Source organism: Hemicordylus capensis, chromosome 2, assembly GCF_027244095.1.
Source record: "Hemicordylus capensis ecotype Gifberg chromosome 2, rHemCap1.1.pri, whole genome shotgun sequence".
NCBI lineage: Eukaryota > Metazoa > Chordata > Lepidosauria > Squamata > Cordylidae > Hemicordylus > Hemicordylus capensis.
The window spans coordinates 400,153,753-400,177,200 of record NC_069658.1 but is presented as its reverse complement, the minus strand read 5'-3'; the positions used below and the strand labels follow the sequence as shown (position 1 = coordinate 400,177,200).

The window sequence follows — 23,448 nt, the reverse complement described above, 5'->3', positions numbered from 1 at the left end:
AGCCGGTGGGGGTTGTAGGGATTGGGGGCCACGTGGCCCCTGGAAGTTCCCGGATGCCCCACGCGAGTGCGCAGGGCATGCTGAAGAGACCCCCAAGCCCAGGATGCTGTTTGCAGCTTCCTGGCAGGGGTCTCCTCGTGTTGCTGCGGCGCAGAGCCACACGGTGGCAATACATGATTTAAAAAAGCAGTTAATGGAGCGCTCGCTCCGTTAACCTCATTTTAGGTGAGGGCTACTTCAGCAGGTTACCTGCTTTGCGGAAATCAGGCTCACCTGGTGGTTCTCACACTCACCCAAAAGCGGGCTAGGCTCGCTTAGCCCGCTTTGGCCGATCGTGAGAATAGCCTCAGTGACTTGAACAGGTACCTGGGCCCGGTTCAGATGTTTAATCATGGCTTGGTTTTGATTTCATTGCTCTCAGGGGAGGAAGTGTGCAACTTCAAGTTCTGGTTTAAAAGAAACCAAGATTTGTGAGTGCTTCTGATCCCAGAAAATCCTGACCTGTTCTAACCATTGTTTGTGAGTACTTGCTTACAAATTGTGGTTGTCGCAGGCTGGGATTGGATGCATTATCAAATCTTGGTTTGTTGTAAATGAGGACTTGAAGTTTCAAAAGTCCTCCCCTCATGTGCAAGCCCGAGGCCAGTGATAGCAACATTAAACTTTGGTTGTGACATCTGAACCCAGCCTTGGTCTATGTCTTTGCACTTGGAGCTGCGGAGAGCAAACTTTGTAATAATCCTATGCTGTACGTCCCAGTGCCACTCTTATCAAGCCCTCGCAGTGGTGGGTTCTGGAGCAAGAACATGTAGCAAACTATTTAACCATAGAGGCTGGTGGTATAAGAGACTGAGCTATGAATCAGGAAGTTTTAGTTTTACCTCTGCCATGAACTTGCCAGATGGCTTTAGGCAAGCTATCTACTCTTGGTATAAGCCTCTCCCCCCCTTCAGTATGGGAATAATAATAGTCATAGTTCCCTGCATGGTTGTATGGATTACAAAAGAGGGAGAGACATACTAATGTTGCACATGCAGAATGTTTTGCGCATGCAAAGGGGGAGATATTATTTTCACCTTTCCTTCTACTACATTTGATGCTCACCATATGTCTCCAAAGGTGCCCCCCCCTTATCCTCGGGAGCATTGTGGAGGGGCATTAGGTAGAGCAGAGGGAAGGGTAGCTTGGAAGAAATTGCCTCCCCCATACATGTACACAGCATTATTCCATGTGTGTCAGTATGTTGCCCAATGTGTGTGAAGAGCTTTGAATGCTCACACACAAGTATTAATTCAACTCTTCTATGAAGTTATTCCAAAATGTCCTTTCATAAGTAAATCAGACATGTCTTAATCTTTCAAATGCTCACTCTTCTCCATGGAGAGAAAGTCTGTTGCACTATAACTCAACAAGTTTCACATTGATTTCCCCCCCACCAAGGGATAGCTGAAATTCCAATCAAATGAAACTATTTTGTATTGAGTCATACCTCTTGTCCATCTAGTTCAGTATTGTCTACATTGAATGAGAGCAGCTCTTCTGGGGTTTGAGATAGGGACTTTTTCTAGCCGTCCCTGGAGATACCAGGAATTGAACCTGGGACCTTCTGCATGCCAAACATGTGCTGTACCACTGAGCTACAGCCCTTTAGACCAGGGATTCTCAGTGGGTCCTCAGATGTTATTGGACTTCAACTCCCAAAATCCCCAGCCCCATAAGAACATAAGAACAGCCCTGCTGGATCAGGCCCAAGGCCCATCTAGTCCAGCTTCCTGTTTCCCACAGTGGCCCACCAGATGCTGCTGGAAGCCACAGGCAGGAGTTGAGGGCGTGCCCTCCCTCCTGCTGTCACTCCCCTGCAGCTGGTACTCAGAGGCACCTTGCCTTTGAGGCTGGAGGTGGCCCACAGCCCTCCGACATGTAGCCATTGTTTGACCTCTCCTCCATGAAGTTATCCAACCCTTAAAGCCATCCACGTTGTTGGCTGTCACCACATCTTGTGGCAGAGAATTCCACAAGTTGATTATGTGTTGTGTGAAAAAGTACTTCAGTTTGCTGGTCCTAGATTTCCCGGCAATCAATTTCATGGGATGACCCCTGGTTCTAGTGTTATGTGGGAGGGAGAAGAATTTCTCTTTATCCACTTTCTCCACACCATGCATGATTTTATAGACCTCTATCATGTCTCCCCACAGTCATCTTTTTTCTAAATTAAAAAGGCCCAGGTGTTGTAGCCTTGCCTCATAAGAAAGGTGGTCTAGGCCCCTGATCATCTTGGTTGCCCTCTTCTGCACCTTTTTCAGTTGTACAATGTCCTTTTTTCGATGTGGTGACCAGAATTGTATGCAGTACTCCAAGTGTGGCCGCACCATAGTTTTGTATGAGGGCCTTATAATATTAGCTGTTTTATTTTCAGTCCCCTTCCTAATGATCTCTAGCATGGAATTGGCCTTTTTCACAGCTGCTGCACATTGAGTCGACACTTTCAACAAGCTGTCCACCACAACACCAAGATCCTTCTCCTGGTCAGTCACTGACAGCTCAGGTCCCATCAACGTATACTTGAAGTTGGGGGTTTTCGTCTCAGTGTGCATCACTTTACACCTGCCAACATTGAACCGCATTTGCCACTTTGTTGCCCACACACCCAATTTGGAGAGATCCTTTTGGAGCTCCTCACAATCAGTTTTGGATTTCACTACCCAAAAGAGTATCCCCAGTGGCCTTTGGCTAGGGATTATGGGAGTTGAAGCCCAATAACATTTGGAGACCCAACGTTGAGAATCCCTGCTTTAGATCCTTGCTGTAGCCCAGTATTGTTTATTCTGACTAGCAGTAGCTTACCAGGTCTCAAGCAGGGTTCTCTCTCAGTCCTGCTTCTTGCAAGCCTTTCAGCTGAAGATACTGAGGATTAAACCTGGGACCTTTGGTACACAAACATGTGTGCTACCATTAAGCTGTGTTCCTGATGGTATCCCTTGAAAAACAGCATCCAGAGTAAAAGTTGCACATGTGGAATGTTTCTGCTCAAGCAACAGGGAGAGAGGTAATCTTCAGTGATTCCTCCTTTCCCTCTGCAGTCCCTTGTGTATTCCCCCCAAATCTCCTGAAGGAACCCCAAGTTCAGATATCCCTACCTTCAGAAAATATGAGCATATTTTCAGAGGGATGATGGAGAAGGGGGAATTGCCAAAAACTGTTGCATCCCCTCTCATTGTGCAGACAGAACTGTTCTGATTGCACAAATCTTCCTCTAGATGCTTCTGATGGTATCTAACTCAAAATTATCTTAACAGAATATGATTTGAGAGAAGAATCTGAATATTTGAGAGACTAGATAGCATTTCAAATGAACTTCTCTCATGAGAAGATTTTTAAAGTGGCATTATTCTAGAGCAGGGGAAGGCAATGTGTGTGTGGCTCTCCAGATGTGTGGCTAAACTCCAACTCGCATCACCCCCCCCAGGTGTAATAACTGGTGACTGGGGGTGCTGGGAGTTGGAGTTCAGCCACACATCTGGAGAGCCACACGTTGCCTACCCATGAACTAGAGCATTCAAGGTATTGTCATGCTATGCTCTTTATAGGTGAGACTTGAATGATGCTGCATTATTTGATGCTTGTTTTCATGATGCTGATGTTGCAAAGCACTGCTTACGATGGAGTGCCTAGCTGCAGTAACAGGACTGCGGCGGGGGGTGGGGGGAGGTGCTCTTCTTGTCAGGGGGGCACTGAAAAAGGGGATGGGCATGTGGTTTCAAGGACCACTTAAGCGCAGTGCATCTTGTCCCTCCACAAATAGTGTACTGCAGTAGGCAACTGCTTTACAGGTCTGTGCACTCATCCTTGCAGCGAGGGTCTGGCAGCCTATGCTAACAGCTGCAAAGAAGCAGAGCCAGCATTTGGTTGCATGAGAACTGCTGCTCTAAGCACTCAGCCTTATCCCTATTAGACGTGCTGACTGATAGTTGGGAGAGTGGACATGCATGGCTGGGATGGGAAGTGGGCAGATGAGATATCCCTGCAATGAGGGGTGGATTGGAGGTGTATGGATAGGAGCAAAAATGGCCTTGCACCCGTAGGAACTGCGTAATGTGCCAGCTTTGGAAATTTCACAAATCTGCTCTAGCATTTGGTCAGCTTAACCACTCAGCAGAAAACATTGCATTTCAGGAGCTCTGAGTTTTTAGGGAAGGGAGCTCATGATATGGCTGTGATAGAGATGGGAAGCTTTGCAGTTGGCCACCGTTGTCTGACCATGGTCAAAGATATAGCCTCCTCCAGCAAGGTGAGAGTTTCCTAATGTAGGATATGGGAAGATGCCTAAAGATAACTGCAAGTTCTGCTATAGTGACACTACAGTATCTCCAGCCAAAAAGAAAGAAGCCTGTTAACCTATAATAGGTGTGCAGCTACTGATGAAGCTATCACAAAGCAAGAGTAGAACCTGCATCGGAATTCACCTTTTCCTCCCTTTCATCTTTGCTGGTCAGAATATGTAGTATTAGCTGGCAAATGTCCTCTCTCAGATTAAGCAAGGCTGTTATCCCGTCCTCTCTTGTTCTACCACATCAGTGTCTGCTGTAGTCCTTGGAGGCAGTGTGGATATCTCTGAAAGTGCGTGTTTATTCCTGATTTCCTCTTTCAGGCCACCAGGGAAGCTTCTGCATGATGTGCATTATGCAGAATCACATGATACAAGCTTTCGCCAACAGCGGCAATGCCATCAAGCCAGTGTCCTTCATCAGAGACCTTAAAAGTAAGCAGAGAGCATTGTTTGTGATTGAATAGTGGCACAAGAGTGCTATTTATCATCTGATCCTTTTATTTGAAGCACTGGCCATAGCTGGGGTGTGATGTGCGTTGGTGCATGTAATATGTTGCACTTGGCATCATTTGAAATACTGAGAATATTGGCTTTATTTGAAAAAGCAATTTTTTAGATTTCATGGTAAAAGCAGGTCTGGAGACATGACAGCAATATGTGTGAAAGCTGCAAGGTGGAGGTATTGAGTGCTCCTTTATTTCCTTTGAGTCATCCAGTCTGTCAGCGAAACATCTCAAAACCTGCAAAATAAGAATAGAAAACTGTACACTCTGCTAATGATTCTGCTAAGCAGAAAATTAGAATATTCTTTATGTAGAATCTAAGGTTCTTATGGTGCTGGTTTACATAGAGCAATTTCGGATTCTTTTGAGTGCTGGTGAAAATGCCCTTACCAACACTACGGGATTTGTGTTGAGGGGTATAAAAGCCAATGTTGGACTCTTCTCTCCCCCCCCCCCTTTTCTTCATCTGGCAGAGATTGCTCGGCACTTCCGTTTTGGCAGCCAGGAGGATGCTCACGAGTTCTTGCGCTACACCATTGATGCCATGCAGAAGGCCTGCCTCAACGGTTACACCAAGTATGGACAGCTCCCTGTCTTTGTGGTTAGGAGGAGCAGGGCCCTGTTCTCACTGGGCTGAGGGAATGAAAAGATTGAGATCCTGCAACCTGTTTTTCCCTCCGTGCAGTTTGCTTAGTGGAAACATGAATCTTCACATACCCTTGGATAGAATATGGGCAAGGGAAACAATGCATGCTGGGTAAACAGCCATTCAGCTGCTGCTGGTTCCCTCCTTGCCAAGGGAAGAAAAAACCAGCAGTCTTCTCAAGGGGCCCTGAGCTTTTAGACTGCTCCTGTGTCCAGGCTGTTGTACTGAATGATACTAAAGGCAGCTTATTGTGTCAGAAACTTGTTTTGGTTTCTCTCAACACACTGATGCTTGTCTCTCTAGGCTGGACCGTCAGACTCAGGCTACCACATTGGTGCATCAGATCTTTGGCGGCTACCTCCGATCTCGAGGTGAGTGCAGCCTAGTAAATCCCCTTGAGAATATTATACCTACCTGGGTCTGCCTATTTTAATTCGTTGACGAGAGTCTTCTGGGAGATCCCCTTATTAGCCAGTGTGCTTGCAACTTTGGCTAAATCTAGTGGTAACACCACACTCCAGATCTTCTATTGCTTGCCTAAACTTCTGCAGTGCCAGCTGAGTTGAAAAACATTCAGCTGCAGTTGTCTGCCGCCCAAATACTGCATGAATTTCCTGTTGCCGTCCTTTAGCCTCTGCCAAGGCTCTGAAGGGGATCCTGGGACTTCAGTGCTTTGAGTGCTGTTTTTGCTGGATGTAGAGACAGAAGTCTTGCTGTTGCTTCCATCATACTATGAAACCGATCACTGGAAGTCAGCTGTGGCCTCAGAGCAGGCAGGCAACTGTGTTCTGCTTTCTTTGCAGTGAAGTGCTCTGTGTGCAAGAGTGTTTCCGACACTTACGACCCCTACCTGGATGTGGCTTTGGAGATCAGGGTATGTCAGAATTATTCCACTACTCCTTTTTTTTTACATTTCAGATCTAGAGGACAGCCCAGCCTGGTGGCAATCCCCCACCAAAGGAAAAAAGCCTCACACAGGCATAAAATCTGCCGGCTTGTAAACCTGAAAGGCCTCCTAGTTGCCTCTAATTCCCGCAGGGCCATTACATACAGGGATGTGTTAAGTACATAGCAGAGTTGAGCAGGTGGTGTGGTATAGAGCAACTCAGTCACCTGTGCATCACTGAGGTGTGGAAAAGAATGTGAAGCAATGGTGGGGAGGGCTTATAGGGGAAAGGATGATGGATTGTGTAGACTTTGAAGGAGTGAATAGTGTAGTCGTGTTGCCCTCACAGTCACTGATCTGATTGTCCTGTCCACTTCAGAGAGAAACACTCACCCTTTTCCATGGCATCATCATCTCTAGTAATCTGGATGCATAATCCTAGCTAGGCTTGCAGGTTCTTCATAGAATAATGGGAGTGTATGCTATAGGCAGACGCTACAACCTAAACATTCTTCATGGTTTTTGAAGGAATTGTTTGAAGGGTGTTTGTCCTTGGGATTATTTTCTAGAATAAGCATAAATGAAATACTGCATATTTTTGCAGTCTGTTTCATTGTCACAGATAATAATGCCATTGAGGTAGAAATTAAGTTCCATGTTAACTGAACTGTGCAAATTCTTCAGCCCTCCAGTTGGTACTGTGTTTTCATTGTAGATCTTCATATCAAACTCCTAATCAAAGCCACAATATTTCCCAGCACATGAACCTCTACAAATACTAAGCCTTAAAAATCTCACTTTTAAAAAAACAGAATCTAGGGGTCCAACAAAAATTACACAGTACTGGAAACTACTTACTGAAAAGTGATCAGTCATGGGACTGATACATTTGAGGAAAGATTAACATAAGAAGAGCTCTGCTGGATCAGGCCCAAGGCCCATCTAGTCCAGCATCCTGTTTCACACAGTAGCCCACCAGATGCCACTGGAAGCCGACAGGCAGGAGTTGAGAGCATGCCCTCTCTCCTGCTGTTACTCCCCAGAGGCGTCCTGCCTCTGAGGCTGGAGGTGGCCTATAGCCTTCCAGCTATTAGCCATTGATAGACCTCTCCTCCATGAAGTGATCCAAACCCCTCTTAAAGCCATCCAGGTTGTTGGCTGTCACCACATCTTGTGGCAGAGAATTCCACAAGTTGATTATGTGTTGTGTGAAAAAGTACTTAAATTTCCTGGCAATCAATTTCATGGGATGACCCCTGGTTCTAGTATTATGTGAGAGGGAGAAGAATGTCTCTCTGTCCACGTTCTCCACACCATGCATGATTTTATAGACCTCTGTCATGTCTCCCCACAGTCTCTGGCCCTGGCAATTTTCTAGAATTCAGTTCTTCCAGACAATTTAGAACATCGTCACTTCTATCTGACTTGGTTCTTTAGCCTCCATCCCCAAAAAGTCTGGTTTGAGAACAGATATATGCTCAGTATCTTCTGCCGTGAATACAGATGCAAAGAACTCATTTAGCTTCTCTGCAGCCTCCACATCCTCCTCAATCCTTTCACACCCTCATTGTCTAACAGTCCAACACCTCCCTGGCAGGTTTCCTGCTTCTGATGTATCTAAAGAAGTTTTTGTTAGTCCCCTTGATGCTTTTAGCTAAATGTTGCTCAGACACTCTTTTTTTTTTTTTTTGCCTCCCTTATTGTCACCTAGCATTTCTTTTGCCAGAGTTTGTGTTCCTTTCTGTTCTCTTCATTTGGGCAGGCCTTCCAATTTTGGAAGGAAGTCTTCTCCTTTATGGCTTCCTTGACTTTCCCTGTTCACTATGCTGGCCACCTCCTGGACTTAGTGATACCTTTCCTCCTTTTTGGTATACATTCCATTTTGGTATACATTTGGTATACATATACTGGGCTTCTAGCGTTGTGGTTTTGAGTAAACTCCATGCATTCTGGAGCGAAGTGACTCTCTTGATTTTCCCTTTAAGTTTTCTTTTTACCATACTCCTCATTTTGGAGAAGTTTCCTCTTCTGAAATTCAAAGTTTCTGTGTTAGACTTCCTGATTGTTTCAGTGTTATTCCCCTGTAGAGGTCTGCCATTTCTGTAGGAAGTTAGGGGGCTATTCCATCTAAACTGAAGTATCAGTAACTGGGAGAGATGGAGTGGGTGGGTGGATCCACTTCTAAATAACTGAATCTAGATTCCTGAAGGGAAAGTCTAACTTTCCCTAATGGTTATTTTCCAGAGAATAGCATTAACCTATTGACTAGAGGAAGATAATAATCTGAGTGTGGGGAACCTGGGCTTCTGTAGGAGTTCATTCTTTGATTGGTTGTAAAATCAAGTAGGAGCCTTTTTGAACTTACCTTTCCTGTCTTATTTACAGCAGGCTGCAAACATTGTGCGGGCATTAGAGTTATTCGTGAAGGCTGACGTGCTGAGTGGAGAGAATGCCTACATGTGTGCCAAGTGAGTTGCTTTCTATCTTGGCCTTCCTCTCCACCTACCTCTTCCTCCTACCCTCTCTCTCTTAGCAATTATGCCTTTTTAACAGAAGCATATTTCTAGTGCAGAAGCTGTAACTTATGAGGCCAGGCAGGGCCTGTTCTCCTCCATCACTTCAGTAAATATTGAGGAGTTCTTAAGAAAAGAAAATGGTAGTGGGAGTTAAGTTTATGGGGAGGCAGGGAGCAAGTGATCAGAAAGAGAAGTTCTGGTGCATTTCTGCACAGTGTGTGTTGCCTTTGGTACATGTTATTTCTACCTGAAACCAACTTATTTCACTAAATGTTTAGACTTCATATAACATGACTAGGTTGGAGTACAGGAGGGGCAGCTTTTCTGCCAGTTCTTGCAGGGTCACATGTATGATGTGCCATTGTGTAACCACCTAGCAGTTGGACACTTATGGCATCTCCTGTTCACCCTCTGAGTCCTGCAGCCAAGGAACCACTGTTCAGCATGAGTGCTGCCGCATCAGTATGCATGCAGTGTTGACTCTGCCTCTCTTCCATGCAGGTGCAAGAAGAAGGTTCCAGCCACCAAGCGCTTCACAATCCACAGAGCATCCAATGTACTCACAATCTCACTCAAGCGCTTTGCCAACTTTAGTGGGGGCAAGATTACCAAGGTATGCAGCTCTGGGTGCTTAGAGGATGCCTGTGGTGGCCCCTGTTTGGAGAGGACTGCAAGTGGCCAGTGTCCTCCTGACCTTATGACTAGCATCTTGGAGTGGATGCCCGTGTACCTATAGGGCCTTGCAGAGACTAAGAGAAATTTTGGTGGGTGGCCACTCCCAGGACCACTCAAATTCACTGTGCCTTGGTTGGTTCCTGCTCTTCGCAGTTATGGGACTATGCTTACCAAAGGCAGACTCCACTCAAATCCTTATAAGCTGTTTCCCTTTCCTTTGCAGGATGTGGGCTACCCCGAGTTCCTAAACATCCGTCCCTACATGTCACAGAGCAATGGTGACCCGGTCATGTATGGCCTCTATGCTGTTCTTGTACATTCAGGATACAGCTGCCATGCAGGGCATTACTACTGCTATGTCAAGGTGAGTCCTTTGCCTGTTGAGATGGGACAAGGGTCAGCAGCGGTAGTCAGGCAGCGTGTTCTGCGCTGGGAGTCATGCTTTGCATTCAAGGCTGTGGAAGTGAGAGTTTTCCGCTCTTGCAAGGGTTTTTTTTTTATTATTGTTGGGTTGTGTGGTTCTCCTGTAACACACATTGGGGCTGGAGTGTGGCTGATGTCTTTAGTAGCCAAGCTCTTAAGTTTTGTGTCTAGGACTTCAGTTGAAGAAAAGATGAATATTGCAAAATATGTAACTTCTAGGCTGTATCTGAGGTTAAGAGTTGGCTAGAAGTAGCAGTGGCAGGCAGCCCATGGGAAAATGTGCTTCCTCTTTAGTCCTGCAGTATAAGAATTGTCATGCTGTGTCTAGCCAAAGATGTCGTTCAATATTATGTGTAGTGGTAGTGGCCAGCCAGATGCCACAGGGGAAGTTCACAAGCAGGGCAATATGGCATTATCTGTCCCCTGGGGTTAGTCTCCCGAGTATCTTGGTATTACTGTCTGTGAACATGGATGCTGCGTAGCTGGCTATTATGTTTTGCAGCCACTGATAGTCCTATCCTTCATGAATTTATCTAATCCCCTTTTAATGACATTTTATACCAGCCTTTGAAGTACTGCAGTGTGTTCCCTCCACCCATCTGTGCTGGGTGGGAGACACTTACAAATCCTCCTTTCCTCCTCCCATCTTTAGGCTAGTAATGGGCAGTGGTACCAGATGAATGACTCCCTGGTACATTCAAGCAACATCAAAGTCGTTCTCAACCAACAGGCTTATGTGCTCTTCTATCTTAGGTAAGTGAGATGCCTATAGCACAGGGATTCTCAACATGTGGGTCCCCAGATGTTCTTCGACTTCAACTCCCACAATCCCCAGCCCCAGTGGCCTTTGGTTGGGAATTATGGGAGTTGAAGTCCAATTACATCTGGGGACCCACACATTGAGAATCCCTGCTTATAGCAGCTTTCTTCCTGTTCCCCAGGGGTCGGTCTTAATCCCTGCCCTTTCTGCTGATGAAGGCAGGTGGAGCCAAGTAGAGGTTCATCTTTAATATAGAGAATGGAGCTAACCTAGTGACATGCTATGGGTGATGTGGCTGCTGCCACTGTAAATCTGGGCATCTGTGTGGGAAGGTCATGACCATACTGTGTTAAATTACACAGAAAATGTACAATTAAATTGAATTTAAATTTTCTGTGTTAAATTACACAGGTGGGCAGAAAACGATGGTGACAGTGAGCGGGGTGGGGGTGGGGACAGCGGACTGGGGAGAGGAGGCAGCGGCGGCAAACTAGAGGTGCAGATGGTCTGTGCCTGGCCCAGCTAGTATTATATTAATAGGTGTAGCTAGTTCTACCCATGTGAAGTCATTTAGTGTTGCTCTAATGGAATCAGTCATTCTTCATAGTGGACATCCTCTGTCCCAGCATTGCTTGTTAATGCTCTGTAGGAGGAGGTGTTTTTGTTTTTTTTTTTTTAAGTATGTGTTTCTTTTTTGAGGATTCCAAGCACCAGGAAGAACTCGGAGGGGTCTATCGCCAAAAGCAACTACTCTGTGCCCAACCGAGCAAGCATTGTCTCTGACCGTATGAAGAGAAGCACCACCAATGGCACCCTTGCATCACCACTGATCAGCAAAGTGAGCATTTGTATAGTAGCTAAATTGATTATCCGCTGCACAGAATTGACTGTCGTTGGGGCAGTATTCTGAACTTAAAAATAAGATTTGCACCAAAGTAATTCTGTGCAAAGCAAAGATGAATTGTGTGACCTATATAAACTGAGCAAGGACACGGAAGCTCTGTCCCCAATCACTGAAAATCTTAGGCCTGGTCTCCACATGCAGTGGAATGAGGTGGTAAAAGTCTTTAGGTGGTAGATGTGTTGTGCAGCATGCACACAGCCCTGTCCACTCTACTTTCTTGTACTGTCTGTAAATGGCCATGGTTGGTTAGGTGGAGATTGTGCTCTATGGGTGCTGCTGTTAGGGTGGAATTTCCTGTGGAAAGCAGCAGGCCCCCTGCCCCCTTCCGTACTAGCATGTTTATGGACAAACCTGTTAGCAATTTCATTTTAGCTGTACTGTATTATCACAAGTATTCCAGTAGTGGGACATCTTGTTACTTCTGTTTGGCATTAGAGCAATTTCTCACTAACGTGATAAACCCAGTGTTTGAGTTGCACCGCTGTAGGTAAGGGCTCACATAATTGAATGCTCTTTCACACGGAAAACAGGATGCTGGGGAGAAAGATTCTAGCCTACTCCTTCCTTGGACTTGTTTGATTTCTCTGTGTAGGAATCTCTTGGTGAGATTCTGTCATGTGAACCTTCACCAGTAGCTGGAAGTTGTACATTCTGAGGTGCACTTCTATTACTTCATCTGCTATTTGTGAGAACTAGACCAGAGACTCTGTAATACTCAGCAGTCCCATTTGACTCCTTTCTAATAGATTACTTGGGAGAACTCCTACCATGCGTAGGATAATGTGCGAGGCAGCTGTATTACTTCAATAGGCCCCCTGTATCCTACAACAAGATAACCTGAGATATAGCATTATTCAGCTTGTGGTTTTGGTTGTGAGTGTGAGTGAGTGCATGTTAGCTTGGAGTTAAGCTTCCTGTGCTAGAACAACACTCCTGTGTTCTGTGCTGTTAGCTCTCCCTGCCTTGCTTTAGTGCCTGTGCCTTTCTCCCCCACCCCTACCCACAGAGACAAGATGTGACCCAGGTTAAGAAGACTTCAACTTCAGAGACTGAGGAGCCTGGTGTTCCTGTGCCTCGCAGCTCCTTTTCTTCTAATGCCAGGCCTCAGAATGGGACGCTTCCTCCTCCAAAGCTCAGTCCTTCCACTGGGTTCTTGTCTCCCAAGCTTCCCACCAAACTAGCTTTCCTGGATGACTTCAGCAAGAGATCCAAGAAGCAGCCTCTCCTGCCACTCAAAACATCTCAGGACTTCTGTGAGTCTGGTAGTGCCAGGGTGGAGATGTGCAAGCCGAGCTCCTGGGAAAACAAGGGCTCGGTATTGCCTTCACAGCTGCCAGAAACCCGTGCAGAAGAACCTGAAGCCAAAATTCGCGAAGAAGGCACAGAGCTGCCAAGCAAGGACTCCTTATCCTTGTCCTCTTCCTCCTCCTCCTCCTCCTCTTCGTCTTCTAGCAGCTCCTCTTCCTCCAGCCCAGCACATCACTCAGTCAAGGGACTCCCACAGGCCACGGGCATGAATGGCTACTGCTCCTCTCAGGAAACGGACTGTGCCTCTAGGAAACCTGTTTCTGAGGACTCCAAATTTGCCAAGTTAAAATCGCCGTTGCTGGCTAATGTGACCAATCTGGAGCTGGGAAGCACCATGTCACCCCCACCTGCAAAGAAACTGGCACTCTCTGCCAGGAAGGTGCGTCTGAGGGGACTCTCCCCACCCCCCAGCTGGGAAAATGGTGAAAGGAAGTGGGTGGGGCAGAAAGGACCACTGTAGTGGTGCTGCATCAGGTACAGTGGCATACATTGTGCAGGAAAAATTCTCACCTAGGCCCACCTGCCAGCTTGTAAGTCTCAGGTACTAGCTGACTGTCCTCCTTACCTTGGACTCCCATGTTACACACCCAGAGGCAGCGTGCTATTTATTTCATTCTTTTTGTGCTGGGAGACCTGCTTTGCTACAGTTTTGGGCATCCTTGGGGTAAAAGGACCCTCATCTTAGAGGCGTTCGCGTGGGCTAACGTTTATGTAGAGCAGGTTTGCTTGGTGGGACTGTATCCACAAACCTCAGGTCCAGCAGGTGGTGACACTTTCCATCTTGCAGGACTAGCGCAGAGAAACGCAGGGTGGTGCTTTTGGAAACAAAGCCTGGCATACGACTGGGAGATGGGTTGATGGTTGATTTATGCTAACACTGTTCTGTCTTTTTACATGTCCTTCCTTTTCCTTTGTTTCTAACAACAAACACTTTTCTGATTCTTCTTCCCTGTCCCACCCCAACCCTCTTTTTGTTTTGTCCCCTCCCTGTCTTCTTATTCTACCCCTGCCCCCTTGGGTCATGGAAACCTCTTTTTAGACCACCAAGTTTTTATTTATGTCGATAACTACAGGGCAGCAACACACTGCAGAAAGTGAGCGGCAGTGAGCGCCGGGCGCCGCCCCACTCCCCACCAGCTGCCACAAATACCACCCACCCTGTCTGTGCCGCTGCACTCGGCTATCCCAGGTAAGCTGTGCTCCGGCTGCCCTTCTGGGTGATATACTAGGCATGTTCTGGGCGTTATCCTTCCTGCATGTGGCTGACTTGGGTTGTGATAGGATTAATTATAGTGGTTATTGCTTCTAAGATGGCACTTGCTGTGACATGTGCATGTACTATCCAAAAACAGAGTGTGTGTTTTCTTCAAAACTATTGTTTTAATCACAGATCTATGCAGATTTAGCAGATAAAGTTGACTGGTTAAAATGTCTTTAACTGGGCATCTGTCCTAATTGCAGTGCTGGGATGTATGCTCCATCGCTATATCCTCAAATATATATCAGCAAGCTCTGTCTTTGTTTCCTCGGGAGCCTTTGCTAATGCTCACCAGTCCCCCCCGCCCTTCCTTGAGAGCCAGTGGTCTCGGCATGGCTCATCTAAGCTTTCCTGGGATGAATGGGTTCCTTGATGCAGGGCCTCCACGTAGCTGTGAACCTCTGGAGAGGTCAAGCTGCCCTGCTCAATACTTGCTCGCTGTGCTACAACAAGGTTTTTAATTTTTTGCACCAAAATGTTTCTAAACTCTGCACTCTTAACAATGATATAGAGTTGCTTACTTTGAATAAGGTAGCTGAGTTTGCATGCTTTATTGGAGTTTCAGCAGAGTTTGGCAGGATTGGGGTGTTGGTTTTTGTTTTTGCAAGTGGTGATGTGCTGGCACGATGAGCATTTAATGGATGCTAACAGGAGGAGGCTATAGAAAAGTGGCCTCCAATCACAAAAGGGATAAGCAGGAATGCAAGGCACAGAGGCTTCCTCCATTCTCCCTGTACCCAGTACTGGAACTCTTGTGGGCATTGCCTCAAATCTTCAAATGTATTTCCACAATGATGATGATGAATATAAATTCTCAAGCACCGATAGTTGCTCAGTGGGATGATTCTGAATTCAGCACCAAAATAATTCCACATGAAAGGAGACATTCTGCAACTCAGAATTCTGTGTCTGTTTCGTGAAAATATACAAGTTGTCAATTCCTATGTGTGTTTGAATTGCATGACTCTGTTCCAGCAACTTGGACTGGGGTTGAAGGTGGTGGTATGAAGCCTTTGAGGAAACTTTGCACTCTCAGGGATGAGACAGAAAGCGTTGGACCTTCCTGGGAAAAGGGATGGAAGTGATTCTCAAGTTTGATGTTGCATCAGTCTGAGCCTGGAGCCAGCCAATATGTTCTACTGCCTGGCTGATATCTCTTTTTGTCTATGTAGGCAGCTGTAAGAGGTCTTCATGCTTTCTTTATGTTGGTGGGGTTGATGTATGGCACTGCCTCTTCTGTAGAACTGAGTCTGTGGTGACATTCTGCAAAGACTTTACAGCTGCAGAATCTGTTGGGTCTTAGCTTTTCATGTGTCTGTCATTCTCCAGAGTGCTCTCATCTGCTTCCAAATCTTCAGCACCTGCACCACCAGCCAACAGCGCCTTTGTCACACCCTCATCCAGCTTCAAATCGTGCTGCCCCTCTGCCGTCCTTCTGTTACCACCTACTGTGCCCAAAGAGGCACTTAGCCACTCTTATCCAAACAAGGACAAGGGGTCTTTCCGTATCGGCTCTAAGAAGAGAAAAAGAAAGTCCAGCCTCTCAGAGATGTCACAAGAGATCCACTTTGGCCCAGACAGGACAAATATTGATGCTGAGGGGTCCTGGCTCTCCAACTCTTCCAGAAAGAAGAGGCATCTGAAAGAAAATGGCAGCATTGTGACCTCTCCTGTACCGGAAGCTGACTTGGTGGCAGGCAGGAAGGGAGAGAAGGATGGAATGACTGAGGACCACAGGGCACCAGATTCTGGTCTAATCAGTTCCATCCGGAAGAGAAAGAAGAAAAAGAGGCTACGGCAGAGGGAGGAAGACTGCAGACCTTTGCTGGATCCTATAAACAGGTAAGCATTTTCATGGCTGCTTTTTTCAGGGCAGGAGTTTTGCTTGTCTGGCATGCATGGAGATGAGCAGTATTCGTACCGTTGGCCAAAACCTTGGCTAGAAAAACTCTTTCCTCACTAATGGGGCAAGGCCCTTCCTCCTGGGATGACATAACTCTGGCCTTTCCTCTAGGAAGGAAAGCCATGCAGATTTATTCCAAGGATGAAACTAGGTGTTGTATATAAATGCATTGTTTGACCCTGCATTTCTTCCTGTTTGGAATTGTGAAATGTGAATTGGAATGGGAGTGTGGCAGAGTGGGTGGTGGGGCTCTGCTTCCTACACAGCTCAGATCCAGTTTGCACTCCCCCACATGTGCTATTTTCCTGTGGGGGGGAGGGTGAGTTGTGGTTTCCACTGGTGTCAATTGAAGCTTTCCCCCAAGAGGAACGGCATGTGTAGGAATGTGTGGTGGATTGGGACCACAGCAGTGCTAAGTGCTGAAGCCCCACTCCCACAGTTTTGATCAGGTTTGCGCACCCTCCACATGTCCTGTTTTCAAAAAAGAAAGGAAAAATGCAGGGTCAAGCAACACATTTGAAGTAACATCTAGCTTAACCAAGAGTTTTCTTCTTTTACTGTGGCTTACATTCTCCAGTAAAGGGGAATGTCCTTGCATCAATGAATTCAAGTCCTCTGGCTTTCTGTTCTCTCCCAACAAAATAAAAGTAGCCCCTTTCAACTGGCTAGTTGCCCAGCATGGCCCCCAAGTTAGCATCATTCTTTCCTGCTGTTCTCCTGGTTTACATTTTGCATGATTCTTCTTCAGGCAGAATGGATTAGTTTTGATCAAGAGGATTTAAATTGTTTGCCAATTTGAAACTCTTGCACTACCTGAACAAGTATGCAGACTGACTGGTTGCTATAACAATTAAAAGAGATCTCTTTGCAGCTAACTAGGCCTTTATACCATCCTGGAGCATAATTCAAAACCACAGGCCAAGAAATCCATATTATTTTTGCTTATATGGGGAGTTATACATTCTGCACTGCTCTTTCTTAAAAACTGAGAGTCCAGAACTTCCCAGAATCTTGCTGGTGATCATTGAGTAGAATGTTCTTTTTCCATGGTGGGGGAAGTAAATGTTTTTACTACTTGGCAGTCTAAATATTTGTAATTGTACAATAATAGATATAGTATATGACTCGTGTCAAGTAATATATTTGTCCCCCGGATTTGTTCTTTTATGTGGAAAAGCAGGATTTGTCACTGTGCTTGATAGAGGGCCATGGACTCCGTTTTAAGAGGTGATTAGTGTGGACTTTCTATTGCATTCAGATGTAATTTTTAAACTAGGTTATTTTTGAGGGATGATAGTTAATGCTTTTGAAAATGTAAAGCCCCCTCCCTCAACTCTTACTTAAAAAATAAAATCATTTTTGAAAAATTAATCAAATGACTTTGATCTGCCCTATTTACAGCTCCTCTTCACAATATGAGGCAGATGTCTGCCTGGCACATGTGCCAGTGGAGGAGTCCTGTAGCTTGAAGAAGACGAAGAAGAAGAAGAAGAAACAGCAGCTGCCTTCACCCAGTTCAGACAAAGGCAGCACTACTGGGGAGAGTGAGCATCGCAAGCACAAGCGGAGGGAGAAGCAAGGTGGCTCTCCCCGAGAGGTCAGCAGCCCCCAAGAAGAGCAAAGCAAGAATGGCCTTTCCTCAGCCAGAATCAGCCCTCCAGGTTTGAGCTGCATGTCCTACATCAGGGTGGGTGGGCAGAAAGGGTCTATGATGGTACACATTCATCTGGGACCCCAGCCCTGGTCAGCATTTTTTTGCTCCCCAGAATCATTGGAGAAGCTTCCACTGACAGTTATTCTGGCTTCTCTGAGTATGCTCCAGTGTTGACCTGCCTCTGTTTCCTGGGGAATGAATAACAATGGTGCTTGCCTCAAACCCAGAGTTCTTTTGAAGCTCCTATTTGCTTCTTATTGGGCTTGAATTCCCATTTTCAAAGAACTCCAAGTGATTTCTTTGCATACAAATAAAAGATGCTTACCCAGCACTTATCCAATACGTGGTCATTAATTTCCCCCAGACATTTGTTTTTCTTTTCAGACTTCATAACCCCTCCCCATCTGGGCTAATCAGAGTGGGCATCTGTTCCTTGGTTTGCAGGTGCTAGCTTCTTACCTGGCTCAGTTCAAGCAAACAAAAACCAATCCACCAGAGATCTGTCATGGTATCTAAAAAGTTGTGGTGGTGCTTAAGGGCAGCATCTTGATTAATCTGTAGTGTATACAAATGTTGAGCTTCATGTTTATCAGTTTCTGCAGGGCATTTTGGTGTGATGGAGAGGAGTCTTCAGTAGTGGCGGCAGTCTCTTGTAGGAATCTTGCAGTACCATGATGGATTGGTGTTGGTATCTATTTGGACATGTGTCCCCCTTTGAGGTGTCGGGTGCATGTGCTTGATCTCTCTGGAGCCCTGGGAATTACCCTGGCCTTGCTGTGTAAAGAATGGTTTGCTCACTGTCCTTTCTCTACTCTACCAGCAGGGTGTTCTTGTCTGTCTTGGCACAGTTGCCGGGTGAAATGTCCAAACTTCCACAAGTCTGATGTTCATTCCCCACTCCTGCCTTCTTGTTCCCACAGCAGCATTGGCCTGGGGCAGCCAGTTTGGACATGGGGACAAATGCTCCTCGAACATCCTAAGTATGAAGAAGGAAGCAGCACAACGTAAGTGTGAGCAGTCTGATGTTGTCCAGGAGCTGCTGAGGGATTCTTTGGATAAAGCATATGGAAAGCAAGGTATGGCTTGTAAATGTTTGGGAAAGTGAGTTGCATATAGAGGCCCTTCCCAAACTATGGGAACCAGTCTGTTCTCTCATTTTTTTCATCTGTGTGCGCACTTGTGCTCAAACATTCATGCATCCACCAAATGCATCTGTTGATGTAGGAGATGAGCAAAGATGAGAAATATCTGGAGGAAACAGCAGAATCAGGCTTAGGGTCTATTGAATAGACGTTTCGTGCAGACGTCCCCTCTAGTTTGGGTCTTTAATTGCTGGCAGCATATATGTCACTTTGTCTTTTTTGGAACCACGAGGACTAGTATCTTTAAAGAAGGAAAGTATACTGTCTCGAACGTTTACAGTAGCAATGACTGAAGATAATGTTCATATTGCCCTGCATGTGCTTCCAATTATGGCCACTTTGCTTGATTCTTTAAGGGAGAAATGCAGAAATACAAGGATAGGGTAGTGAAAACAGGGTTGAGGGCTGACAAAATTCCCAGCTCTTCTATACAAGAAGATATTTGTTCCACAGTGTTGACCTGGGATGGTGAGGTGTCAGCTGTCAGCCAGGATGCCATGCGTGATGCTGTATGGTCCAAGAACCAGACGGTCCTTGATGACTGGGATGAAGAGTTTGACAGTGGGAAGGTAAGGAACTGATTTTTTTCAGGTCTAGCCAATGTGGGCTGCTCAGCTGCCAGGATGGATTGGTTTTAACTAAATTTTCAATGTTTTTAATTTTTCCTCAGCAAGTATTGCATATTAACTGGCTGCTATAATAATGAAAACATTGCAACAATAGGGCCTAGGTTCAAAACCCAAAGCCTCTGGTCATGCACTCCTGATATGCTACAAGATTACGTCTTTTTAGAGACAAGAAACAGCTTCTTTTTGGCTAGGTGTTCATGATACAGTTTTGAGAGATAAGCGCAGACCTTAACATATCTGTATTCAGTTCAGCTTTCATTTTAAAACAAGCTTATTTTTAAAGACATAATTGAAATTTGAAGCAATAAAACACGTCCAGTTATAAAGTTTTAAAACTGGTGGTACATCTTTTTGTGCATCCCGCCAATTACTTTTCTGTTGGCATATGGGCTTCCGTTTCTATGCTGCCTCTGGAGGGAGGTGGCAGCGTGCAGTTGAAATGGGACAAACGTGCATTCTTTATCTTGAAGGTGAAGAAAAGCAAGAAGCTCAAGCGTGAGCGGAAGAGAAACTTCAATGCCTTCCAGAAACTGCAAAGCCGGCGTAACTTCTGGGCTGTGACACACCCAGCTAAGGTGGTTAGTCTGAGCTATCGGCTTTGAAATGGTGAGGAATTGTGCCTGGAAGGGGATATGTGGACTTTTGTGGCTTTTGGGTGTGGGGCTGAGATGGAAAATTATGAGTTGAGGAACAAAGGGGGCTTATACTTAGGACTTAGTTGCCTGTGCATGAGGGGTGAGAAGATGACTTTAATTCTGCAGTAACAAATGCTTAATTATGCATGCTACAAACCCTCACACTCCTAATGTTAAGATAGGGCTGGTGATTACATATGGTCTTTGTCTAGTTTGACTCTGTGATTTTTGTATCATGAATAATTCATTGATTTTTCAGTGTTTGTGCCCCACAATGCTCCAAGGGGGCTAACAAAATTCAAGTAAAAACACAGTTACAAAGATAATGTATTATGGCCTCATAAAACTCCAAGTTTCTATCTCAGAGATTTGAGTGATGACAGTAAAGAGAAATTGGTTAGAATTCTGCAAATCTTTCCTTCCTCCCCTTTTTAACCCTGTGGCTGCAGAATCCACAATGCCCTCCTTATGCATAATTCAGCATTTCTCCTCACTGTGCCCTTGCATATAGTGGTCAGGATGGTACAATCGAGTAAAGATTTTCCTGTGATGTTAACCTACTCTTTCTCTCAACCCCACAGCTGAGTTCTTAGCTGCAGCAGTGCTATGGCAGACTCCCGTACCTATTGTCAACAATTTCAGGTTGCCAGCTCTGTGGAATTGTACAGGAAAGCTTCTCTTCTTTGCCCTGAGTAGGATGCTGCCATCTTGGAGGACTCTTCTCTGCAGTGTCTGGGGGAAAACAGGCACCTGGCTTTGTGGAGCTACTGACTTGTGGAAGGCACTGGCTCAGGGTAGCTGCAGGCTCCAGGATCGATTAAGAGTGGAGCTGTTCATGCTAGCTAGGGGTGACCAACCACCTGGAACAGAATCTCCCTGCTGCCTCCATCTGCACAAGCCTAAGCTTGGTGAGCTGTGATACCCTCCTCTGCCTTTCCTGTCAGAAGAAGATGTGATAGCTATTTCTCACTCCTGAGAGCTGGTTACTACATTGCCACCAGTGGTATTTGCCCCTGCCTCGACTCCCTGCCCCCACACAACATGTCGTCATGACCAAGGGTAACTCATATGGCTTTTCTCCACCCATGTCTGCCCTGTGTCTATCAGATGAGAGATGGAATGCTCTTCAGCAGAAATAGTTTTTTCCAAACAGTTCTTTACACCCTATTCCTGCTGTATAGAACCCTTGGAGCCAAGTTGTGTACTCCAGGGAAAACTGTTAGTGGGGTTGGCCTGCCCTGTATAACTATTTTTTTGTGGTGGGGAGAGATGAAATCATTGTTGAGGCCCTCAAAAGGTGCTGCTCAACCATGACATCAGTGGTTTTCTCTCGTCATAGCTGAGTAATGACTTATCTCATGCTGGGCTGTATCACTTCAGACTGCAGGTGGGGAATCGAATGTTTAAATACTCCTCTCCACCCCCACCCCCCACTAAAAAATATAAATAAATCCTGGGCTTTCTGAGCTAGTCTTTCCTTTTACACAAAGGAGCAGTCAGACATGAATTCCATGCCCGCAATCTGAAGTCCAGCTGTTGGTCAATAAGGTTATGTTGGTAATGCTGCTGACAGTGCATGTTGTCTCTGTGCTCTGACCTCTGCGATCAGGGCCACAGGGATGAGGCAGTTTCCCCTTACTTGGGTCTTCCACCACACTCCCTCTTTGCCCCCTGGCACGCATTTATTCCTGGTGGGTCTCACTGCACTGTTTACTCGGTTGCTCCACAAAGAGCAGACTGTTGGTTGCAGCAGATCTCCGCCTCCGTTTGTGTTGAGGAGAGGCTGCCTGAAACGTGGCTGTTTAGGCCAAGGCAGGATGGGCTGTTTCCTCCTGGAAGAGACTTGGTGCTGCCCTTGCTCAGCATCTCAATGGATGGTGGTTGAGCCAAGTGGGAGGAAGGGCTGCTTTTTCTGCGAGGCTGGCCTAGGTGTTCCATGGTTCCCTTGCATTTTTGCTGTCTGGCTGTCACCTCAGTGGCTCTTTCCTAGACAGACAGCCCTTACGTGTAACCTCCTAAAATGTGCATGATCAGTTTAAGCGGCAGGTCCATGTGCACACACTCCCCCCCATTCTTGCAGCGCCTGCATTGTCCATCCAGTGGCACGTTTGACTTGGGCACCCATTTTCTCTACTCGCAGATGGGTGCAAGGGTCAAAAACCTAGCCTAATACTCTCCAGCATGTAACATATTGAAACAGTTACCAAACACGTCTGACACTTGCATTTATGTTGAGCTAACAGGTTTTTTTGTTCTTGCGGGGAGGGGGGCATTGAGACTGTTCACTCTTCCTCAGTGGGGAGCAGTCTCCTGGGTACCTTCCGGCAGTGCCCTTTTACAGTCTCCTGCCATACAGGTCTAAAATGCCTATGTAGAGACCCTGAAAAATGGGTACATTTGCACCTCATGCTGGGGCTTCCTGCACTAGCCCTGGTTGTAGCAACAGTTCATGGTGCAATAAAGGAATGTTTTGTGTACGTCTCCTGTCGTATTCAATGAGTCAGTCCACAATGCGTGTGTGTGTGGTGGGGGGTGGGTGTTGTAGTGTTGACTGGCTGAGAAGAGGAACTTGGTTACCTAATCTGGCTGTAACTAAAGGCAAAGGGGGAAATGTAAGCATTTAGGAGTTGTAGTCGAACATCTGCAGGAGGCCTGACATTATGGGGTTGCTGCATCCTAGCAGGTTCCTGGGAAAGGCTTTGGGTGCTTAATGCAGGAATTCCCTTCTGTATAATAGCTTCATTCAGACATTATAACATTGCCCCACTGTAGCCCAGTACAGTGTGCCAAGGGGGAGGAAGTCCTCCTCCCACCCCTGCATCCCGCTGCCCACACTTACAGTGGGGTTTATCTGAAGAGGGGGGAAGCCCAAATGCTAGATCAACCCAGTCTCCTAATCATGGAAGTGCCCACCATCATGCTTTGGTCTTTCCCCTCTTCAGACAAGCCCTCTTGTAAGCATGAGTGGCAGGGTGTGCTGCTGATTGATAGGGTGGGACTTCCTCCCTCTTCGACCCACTGTACACAGCTAGGAACATAGGAAGCTGCCTTATACAGAGTCGGACCATTGGCCCATCTGTCTCCATGTTGTCTTCACAGACCGGCAGTAGCTTTCTCCAAGGTTGCAGGCTGGAGTCTCTCTCAGCCCTATCTTGGCAGGGCCAGGGAGGGAAGCAAGCATGAGGATGCTCTTCCCAGAGTGGCCCATTCCCTAAGGTGAAAATCTTGCAGTGCTCACATGTCTCCCATTCAAATGCAAGCCAGGGTGGACCCTGCTTA

At 46.2% G+C, this 23,448-nt stretch overlaps 1 protein-coding gene across 5 annotated transcripts in view; it reads left to right on the top strand.

The window, feature by feature from the left end:
• USP36 (ubiquitin specific peptidase 36) overlaps nt 1-22,646 on the top strand; it is a 28,340-nt gene extending 5,694 nt beyond the window's left edge. For 3 of the 5 annotated variants that reach the window (XM_053292630.1, XM_053292627.1, XM_053292628.1), the window contains 17 exons: nt 4,649-4,759; nt 5,304-5,406; nt 5,780-5,847; nt 6,280-6,350; nt 8,748-8,830; nt 9,380-9,491; nt 9,777-9,917; nt 10,629-10,729; nt 11,436-11,574; nt 12,647-13,327; nt 14,022-14,137; nt 15,536-16,048; nt 17,511-17,770; nt 18,684-18,839; nt 19,359-19,474; nt 20,005-20,140; nt 20,751-22,646. In XM_053292630.1, coding sequence (XP_053148605.1) covers nt 4,649-4,759; nt 5,304-5,406; nt 5,780-5,847; nt 6,280-6,350; nt 8,748-8,830; nt 9,380-9,491; nt 9,777-9,917; nt 10,629-10,729; nt 11,436-11,574; nt 12,647-13,327; nt 14,022-14,137; nt 15,536-16,048; nt 17,511-17,770; nt 18,684-18,839; nt 19,359-19,474; nt 20,005-20,136 — 2,903 coding nt within the window. In that variant the 3' untranslated portion in view covers nt 20,137-20,140; nt 20,751-22,646. The remainder of the gene's footprint in view (nt 1-4,648; nt 4,760-5,303; nt 5,407-5,779; nt 5,848-6,279; nt 6,351-8,747; nt 8,831-9,379; nt 9,492-9,776; nt 9,918-10,628; nt 10,730-11,435; nt 11,575-12,646; nt 13,328-14,021; nt 14,138-15,535; nt 16,049-17,510; nt 17,771-18,683; nt 18,840-19,358; nt 19,475-20,004; nt 20,141-20,750) is intronic. The other 2 variants (XM_053292632.1, XM_053292631.1) reach the window with 2 other exon arrangements.
• Nucleotides 22,647-23,448: the final 802 nt, after the last annotated feature.